The following is a 9026-nucleotide window of genomic DNA, read 5'->3' on the forward strand; positions in this document are numbered from 1 at the left end:
GAGGCATATGGTCTCGTACACAAGAAATAATGTTCATGTGAAATCAGACCTCATGCATAATGCATGGTGCCTGATCTCACATTATTTTGGGTGTTCGTCAAAATCAGTGTTCTTTCTTGTGAGGGCTCCTGAAAAGGAGGAGAAAAGGCGTTTGCTAATTACACCGCAGCCCGGACCCGGGCAGCAGCAGAGAGTGCCCCGGGAGCCTGGGTGCCCACCGATGGCTCCCCTCCCTCTGCCCCACCCTGTCTATCCACTCAGAAGGAGGGGCTGCCTGGGATTTGTAGCAGGCGTAAGGCCCCGTGTTATTTTTATTTCTTTTCTCTCAGCTCTCCGTCCCCGGAGGGTTCTGGGGAATAGCAGTGGCTCCGTCGCTCTCACACCCGATTCATTTGCCGTTTTATGAACTCCCCGTTGATTCATCGCCTCCCTAAGTCAATGATTCACTCCTGATAGCTTTTCAGAAATCCTTCTTCAAAGGCTCCAGATCATTCCACTCTGAACAGAAGTGAGAGCTGGGGCAGGCCTGGCCCTGGGGCCGCTGCCACCCGGCTGCCGAACATGGGACATTGTCCTCAACTGGGCCTTTCTCAAGGGTGGGGGTGGGGGCGGGTAGAGGGGTTAGGTGGGGCGCTCAGTGTAGCAGAGCTGACCAAACAGCTCCTGAGAGCCCTGGCCCTCTGGCTAGACCCCTCCATCTGCTGTAGATCACCTGCCCTTGCCCACTCTTCATCAGTCCCCCGGGAACTTCCATGAGTCTGGGGCTGCAGAGTGCAGAATGAGGACGCATTCGGGCCATCGGCGTACACAGCATCAGGACACACCCAGACTACACCTTTCATCAGCTGTGTGACCCCAGGCCAGCTACTCACCCTTCTGTGCCTCAGCTCTCTGATAGGCACCCGCTGTATGATAGGGCTGCCTTGAGTATTAAGGGGGCAAAATCCATCTAGACAGCACAGCGTAAGTAGGTGACCAATGAACAAAAGCGGCTTTATTGTAAGGCCAGGGCAGGACACTGCGAATGGGGGAACTGCAAATGCCACGTGAAAAACACCAAGATGCAACGTCCTTTGAAGGTCCCTGAGTGGCGAAAACAGTTTGTGCTGGCATACCAACCCAGCAAAGGGGAGGGTCATGGCACCCAGCAGCGGACACCCACCCAGCGGGGCCAGCTCTCTCTTTCGATAAGGGTTATAGACGGAGATGAGCCATCATGGAGCAGTGGCGGTCTCCATGAACAGGGACCAACAGAAGGACAACAGGTGTGGGGGTTTGTTGTTCGTTGATAGTCTTTTGCCGCAAACACTGCTCTGTCCAAGACACTCGGACCCAGTGCTTACCCAGCACTCCTTGTGTGCTGATGCTCATTCCCTCACATTAATTATTCCGGTTTTATACATGCAGGCATTGGTGGCCAGAGAGGGCTCGTGACCTGTCCAAAGTGGAACTGCTACTTCAGGATGCCATCCTACATGTCGGCTTCAAGTCAGTTCCATCGGGCGGTCGCCCAGCGTCAAGCTGGGCTCCTTAGGCTTTCTCAGACGTAGGTCTGCCCGCCTTTTCTTTCATGGATCCTCTGTGTAGACTTGACCTCCTACTGCTCCACCAGACATGAGTGCTCACATTGCTTTTGCTGTCCAGGGACTCCAGGTAACGAGAGAACCTGGGGCAAAAAGCTATCATACCTAAGTGTCTGGGCCCATGGACCGTCCACATCTCCTGTTGGGTTCAATTTGATAATGTACCTGAGAGCAGAGGAGGTTCTAGAATTCAGGAGTGGGCCAGAGATAGAAGCTGGGGCCCAAAGGTGCTAGAACTCGTTGGCTAGGATGGGCCTCCAGCCCACATCAGGTCAGTCTCTTGAGGTGCCAAGCAGTTGGGTGACTTGCTGAAGACCACCAACCAGGTCAAGAAGGCCTCCCCATTTGGCCCCTGGGAGCCACCACAGAGCGAGCTGACACACCTGGGGGATGGCTGTGGACCTCGGAGTCTGCTGGCCTAGGATTCTGGCAGCCCTCCCGACTGCCCATGTGACCTGGGACAAGCCGCTTACACTCTCCATGCCTCAGTTTCCTCCTTTGTCAAATAAACACAGTAACAGTACCTAGCTGGAGGATTGCCGTGAGGATTACAGGAGAAAAGATCCACTGTAAATACTCAGAAAAGAGCCTGGCATACTGTCAGGGCACAGTAAGTGCTAACCAAACAAATAGACTTATGTGCACACTATAGCATCTTGTCCTTCTCCTGGGATGAAGCACTCTACATGGAAACACTGGAGCTCCCCATCCCTAGTCCTCGGATGAGGAGACTGAGGTCTGAGGGTGGAGACCAATCTGCCCAAGGTGACCCAAAGAATTAGTGGGAGGGTCAAGTCTCCCAACTCATTCCCCACTTCTGGCTCTTTGTACCAGACCCGGGTCTCCAGCCAATGTTTGCTGAGCTCCTCCTGAGCCCAAAAGCCGTGGGCTGGGATCTGTGAGCGACCTCCTGCGGTCCTTTCTGAGAGTCCTGGTGGTGAGCGTCCACCTCGGTGGACATTGTGTTCATGAGTTCCTTCCTCTCCCCACCTCCTGTGAAACTTCTCTGCTCTTGGCATCCCTGGAATGAGAAACTGGGACTCCTAGGTTCATGCGGAAGCCACACAGACTACACCTTCTGGGACCCTAAAGAACTGGGGGGGGCGTGGCTTTCTCAGCAGCAGAGGGTCAGGGAAAGCCTCATAGAAGGTGGCCGTGAGAAGGGGAAGAAGGGGGAGCCAATCCCAGTGATCAGCCCCACCCCACAGGGACGAACAACAGAAACGGGGATGAAGGGAGAGAGTGGATGGTGTAAGATATCAAAATAACAATTATTTATCATTTATCCAGGGTTCACCAGGGTGGGAGGGTGGAGCTGATACCAATGGCTCAAGTAGAAAGAAAATGTTTTAGAAATTAAGCTGGCAACATATGTACAACTGTGATTGATCTGATGGATGTACGAATTGTTTAAGACCTGAAAGAGCCCCCGATAAAATGATTAAGAGGGGAAAAAGGGTGACCATGAAGAATGAGTAAGAGTTTGTCAAGAAGGCAAAGTCACTAGCCTCAGTGCCTTCAGAGCCCACCCAGTTCCACATTCTAAACGTTCATGCCCATGCCTGCCCTGCTCAGCACTCTTCCACCAGTGACTCGGTGGCCCCCTAAGTCAACTCAGGGTCAAAATGGCTAGTCCTATGGAACCACCTACCATGGGACTTAGATTTCTTCAGGTCCCAACTCCTGGTTCCATCCCAACCCTGCCTAGAAGTTGACAACCAATCTCCACCAGAGCAAGCCAACCTCCAAAGTAGGGCTCCGGGTTTGAGGCCATACTCCACCACTCACCGCTGGGTCATTTGTCATCCCTGAACCTCAATATAAGAAGTGGACATTCCCTCATGTATGCATGCATCCATCCTCCCACCCTCTACTCACCCACCCACCCATCCATTCAGCCACCTACCCACCCAACTATTCTTTCATTCGTTCACCTATCCACCCGTTCAGCCATTTACCCATCTGCCCAACTCAACAGGGTCGGTGCTACAGTATTGGCACATAGCTGACTTCCAATTCAACAGCCAGGTCATGGGTTGAGCACCAGGAACATCAAAATAAATAAGAGCAGTCGCCTGTCCTCAAAACACTCCTAGATTAGCCTCTTTTCCTCTCTGGCCCTCAATCATGTAGGGTAAGGATATGACGTTACCAACAACGTAACTGCTTGGAAGGAAAGCATGAAATCTAGTGGGCCTCCATGACTCGTGTTGTGTTAGGGCTCTGGGAACTGCAGGCTCCATTCTGTTCTTCAGAACCCCACAGCAGGTGTAATGTGTGGCTTCTATGTGGGCTAAGACGCCCTGGACTCTAATGTCTCACTTCATGGATGCCAAGACCAGAGAAAGTTCTAAGAAGGTGGGAAGTTGCTTATGAGCATAACTTGGGCAAAAGTTGAAGATCACCGCTCGGATTACGTTTCCTACCAGAAATGACAGCAGCATCTCAGTCTCCAGGAGAGGTACTATTCTGGACCTGACCTGACACTACCTAGTTGGGTGGCCTTGGGCAAGTCCCCACCATTATCTGGACTTCAATTTCCCCACCCGTGAGCTGTGAGGGGTGGTCGGAGGGCCCTCCAGCTCTGAGGTAGCCTCTAGAGGGTCTCACTTCCCTTCCAGCTTGGGTGGGCCTCCCCCTCTGACAATGGGGCCTCTCTGACCAGCCCACACATGAGGAGGGAGAGGAGATGACGTGGCTTGGCGTCCTTGGCCTTGAGGCCTTTAGTTATTCAATCCCTCCTCCCTTGACACAAACAACCCTCAGTCGCCCCCTCCCACCCCCCAGAATGTGGGCACAGCTAGGGCCTAGTATGCCCTGACCACCCCATGAATCACCCCTCTATGGTCCCTGGGGGAGTTGTCCAGGGAGCACCCTACGCCCCACGCCGGGTGAGGGCCAGAATCGAGGCCCTCAAACAGGCAGTGTCCGCAGGAAACAATGAAGGCCTGTGGCGGGCAGCCGGAACACAGCCGTTGTCCTTCCCTGGCCCTCAACCCCTAGGCCTCAGGTCTCCAGGACTGGCAGGCTAGCGTGGGTCGGTGCGTCAGGCGCTCGTGTGCCAGGGCTGGGGACGCACAGCCTGCCACTTCTCCTTTCTGGCCTGGCAGGCTTGGGGGCCGATGGGCCAAACTCCACATCAACACCCAGGCTCACAAAGGAACCCACACACAAACTGAGGGGAAACAAGATGGACCCAAGGAACCAAAGGAGCCTCTGGCCCGCCATCCCTGGGGCACTTGATGCAGACTCCAAGAGAAGAGACCCAAGCGATACATCACAGTGGGGAGGGGACCACATTAGAATAATGCAGGATTAGAGCGGGGTTGCTATAGCGACGTATTAGGGCAATACATCTAGGAGACCCGGCCCCTTGGTGATGTATGACTCTGCTCAGCTGTGGGGAGCAGGGGGAGGGGAGTAGGAGGAGGGGATCCACCCCGCCCCGCCCCTCTGAAGGAAGAGCAGACACCAAACATTCTCTTCACTGGGGGAGCACATCTGCCTGGGGCTACAAAAATAGGCCTCTCAGAATCCTGGGATGACTGAAGGAGATGCCCGCTCAGCCGACCTCGAACTCCCAGCTGCAGGCCGCCCGCCACTCGCCTCCTTCCCGGATCTCAGCACTGATGTCAGCCTAACCCCAACTGACTACTTCCTCCAGCCCAGCCCCAGGGGGCCAGCCTTGGAGCTGGGGAGCTACGGGCCATCCTCAGACTGTCTCCCCGGGACCTGGCGGGACTAATAGGACTGACTCTATCTGGGGTGTCCTGGGTGTCTGTTTGGTTCAGAAACACTTTGGAAAGCTGCTGGCTTGCAAAGAAGAAGCCCAGAGGGTGGCGGGGAGGGGCGGGTAAGGCAGGCTGTCCCCTCTCATCCAAAAGTCTCCTTATGCCACTTGGGGACCCCACCCTCATCTAACCCCAGCTCTGGGGGGTTAGTTTGCCTCCAAACACACCCAGGGCCACCGAGAGGGAATATAAGTAGACTGGTCCTGGTTAAAAAAAAAAATTTGGGTGGGACTCCCAACAAAGGACTCCCTAAAAATCCTTCTCATGATATCCATGACAGTCTGTGATAGATCCAGACCAGGAACCCTGAAACTGCTGTGTTAAACATCGGTTCATGTTTGCCCCCCTCTCCAGGGCCCTGGCCCTCAACCCCCTAGGGACTCTAGGGGGAGACTCTCTGGAGGGGCCCCTTTTGTTACCTCCACCTAAGCAGCCTGGAGAGAAAGAAGAAAGGGGGGATCCACCCCTTCACAAATCCTCGGTGTTGGCGCTGGTGCCCCTGGCTGAGGGTCACTCTCAAGGCCTGCTGTGTATGCACGCACATGCCTTGCTTCCTTGAGGATGGTCATGTTGAGTTAATTCAGTGGGTTACAACAATCACACAACCCTCCTCCTCCCACCCCCACCCCAAAATATCTTCCTTTTTCCTTTTGAATGTGATGCTCTGGCACTGGGGGGGGGGGGAGGGTCTGGCTCCAGCTGGAGCTGTAAGTACCTGGCCATAGAATTCACCTCCCCCCAACCCCACACACATGCAGAGCACCACCACCACCAGAAAGGACAGAGGTCAAGGGACAAGGCAGGGCTTGAGGCATCGCCCTCCACATGGGCACACACGTCCACGTCCACACCTGCACAAGCACATGCACACTCATGGGCACACATGCGCACACGCTTGAGTCCCATTCCTGGTTTCATCCCCCAACTGGAGGAAACAAGTTCTTGATCCCTGATTGGGAAGGTCCCGTAAGGGGTTTCTCCTCCCACTGCCTCCATTCTCACACACACACACATGCACACCCGTGTACACACACGTGTGGAGGAGCAGAGAGGAATAGAAGAGAATGATTAAATGAAGAAGTAGGAGGAAGACCCAGTGTGTGTGCCCAGAGGGCAGTTCTGGGTTGGGAGTGGCAGGATGCCCAAGGCATAGAGTGGGCAGGAAAGCTTTATGACTTCCTCTCTTCCCTAGCCAGGACCAAAGGTCAGCCCAGGCTGCCCAGCCACGTGCAGTCCACCCCCCACCCCCACCCCCGGGGTCAGGTCATGTGAGACCAGGAGCAGCGCCTCATCAACACACCATTGTCTTCCAGCACCCAGCCTTGTGCTGAAGGGCTAGTCCAGGACACTCCAGCACCTTTGGCCCCCTCAGGGACTCTAGAGGGTCTCTCCGGCCCCACTCTGAGGACAAGCTGAGGGATGTTCCCTGGGGTCCTCGCTCTCTTTGGGATTTTGCATCCCTCCTGAGACCTGGAAATGAGTTGGGCCTCCGTTTGTGCTGAGAGCACCTGGAGTGGAGTGTGGAGAGCAGGGGGAAGATGGGGCCCCTTTTCTCATGGCCCCTAGAGGGACACATACACCATCCCATGCCCACTCCCTCCCTGCCCACTTTGGGAGGAGGTGTAGAGAGCAAAGAGGAGCAGGCCGAGAGTTGCCCTGAAGGTCATTCTGCACGTCAGCAACGGGCTGGGCCCCAGAGCCCCTGGCACCCTGGCTCCCAGCCTGGACCACAACACAGGCTCCATTGACTGACTCCTTTGCACCCTTTCCCAAGATGCACGCAAAGCTGTGGGCTTGCGGTCCCTGCCCACGGGCCCCTGCATCCTACAAGGCTCCAGGGGGCCTGGCCTCACCAGACCCACTCAGGGAAGAGGCCAGTGCCAGCTGCTGGCTGAATGAGCTGGTGGGGGTGGTGGACGCAGTTCCCAAGGGGTTGGCAAGAGAGGAAGAACAGAGGGATGGATCCTGCACCTAAACAAGAATCTTGCATCTGGGCTGTAAGACCCTGGCCAACCTCTAAGCCCTGTCCCACCCGGCCAAGCATGGAGTCAAAGAGCTTGTAGGCTTGGCTACACCCACCTATCTGCTCGTGCCATCTCCACCTACTGTCGTGGAGTGGAGTCCAACTCCGGGTGGCCACAAGGTTGACAGAGTGGACCCTCTGCAGAGTTTCCTTGGCTGCCCTCTTTATGAAAGTCAGGGCCTACTTACTGTGTGGGTTAGAACCGCCAACCTTTCCGTTAGAAGTAAACATAAGCTATTTGCACCCAATAGAGGCTCCAAAGGGCTCTCCTCTTCCCTAACCACACCTGGCAAAGACAGACCCTCCTTGGTCACATGGAAACGAGCCCCTGGCCCAGCCTGTGTCTCCTGGAGGGGAGAGCCGGTGGGGGTGGCTGGTTGTGTCTGGAGGAGGGAGATTGGAGGAAGCCGGGCTGGGAAGCTGCCGCCCCTCTGGGGGCTCCAGCGAGGGGAGGGCCGCCCCAGCAGGATGACAGAGAGATGATTAAACCCACAGAGAAGATTGATAAGGGAGCTCAACAGCTGCAGCTTTCTCTGCAAGGTGGGCTGGGGACAAATCTCATCTTGTCCTGGCGGGCGCTCAAAGCACTGGGGGGCTGGGTCGGCCGGGCTGAGTTCCTGACCTACACTGGGCTCGCTGGGGAACAGGCGTGGGGGTGGGGCGGTGGGCGGCTCCCACCTCCTTCCCCCAAAAGGCCTCTTCCCCCCCAGAGGCTCTCCGAGCCCAGCTCCGCCCTCCTCCCGCCTCACACCCACCTGCACCTGGGCAGCGCACCCCTTCTCACCCGTGCCCCCTTCACCCACAGCATCTCTGCCGCCGCTCTCACTCTCGTTATTATTAGATGTGATTTACAGCGGAAACGCTGAGTCAGACAAACCCAGAGTCCCCAGACAGAGGCAGGAGGCGCGGAGAGGCGCCCGAGGGAGCCGCCCCTCTCTGGGCAGGGTCCCCCAAGGAAGGCAGGAGACTGGGGTGCGGGGAGAAGCTCTGGTGTCTGCGCTCCGCCCCAGGCTCGGGGCCCGGGGACATGCAGACCCCTGCTCGGGCTCAGCCTGAGTCCTGCCCCCCTCGCCCCGGACTAGGTCGATGGCCCGGCCCACGGAGCCTGGAGCCCGGAAGTGCGCTGGCTCGGCCTGGCCCTCCGTCCTCCTGGGCGCCCAGAAAACGCCCACCCCCATGCCACCCTCTCCTCCGACTCCCGAGAGAAGGGAGCAGAAGCGAGGGTAGTGGCGCGGCGCTGGGGTCCTGGACTCCCCGCCCCGCTGCAAACATCAACCCGGCCGTCCGGCCAGGGGTGTCCCCCAGGTTGTCCAGAGGGCCCCCCCGACCCATCCCCGGCGGGCTTGGATCGAAGAGCTCGACCCTGCGTTCAGCTAGCTCTGAAGAGCACGGCGGGCAGGTCCGCCTGCGCTCCCTGGTCCCTGACTCCCTGGCAGGGAGGAACTGGGCATTGTTGCCAAAAATAAACGTTCCCTCTCCCGCTCCCTGGCTCCCGGCTCCCGCTCATTAGGATGCGTGGCGTTTGGCTGCGGTCCCACACCTTGCAGCTCATTATAAATATGCAGTCGCTGCTGGCGCTACCCCAATCATCTCTGCAATCAGAGCTTTTAATTAGGTTAATTAAATTGT

At 56.7% G+C, this 9026-nt stretch overlaps 1 protein-coding gene across 1 annotated transcript in view; it reads left to right on the forward strand.

Annotated features, from left to right (window-relative positions):
* Window positions 1-8774, forward strand: part of POU3F1 (POU class 3 homeobox 1) — a 13037-nt gene extending 4263 nt beyond the window's left edge. The window contains exons 2-3 of the mRNA XM_045298900.1: window positions 8480-8620; window positions 8703-8774. Coding sequence (XP_045154835.1) covers window positions 8480-8620; window positions 8703-8774 — 213 coding nt within the window. The remainder of the gene's footprint in view (window positions 1-8479; window positions 8621-8702) is intronic.
* The last annotated feature ends 252 nt before the right edge of the window (window positions 8775-9026 follow it).

The sequence above is a fragment of the Echinops telfairi genome, unplaced genomic scaffold, assembly GCF_000313985.2.
Source record: "Echinops telfairi isolate 266 unplaced genomic scaffold, ASM31398v2 ScPeMD7_7457;HRSCAF=8495, whole genome shotgun sequence".
Lineage (NCBI taxonomy): Eukaryota > Metazoa > Chordata > Mammalia > Afrosoricida > Tenrecidae > Echinops > Echinops telfairi.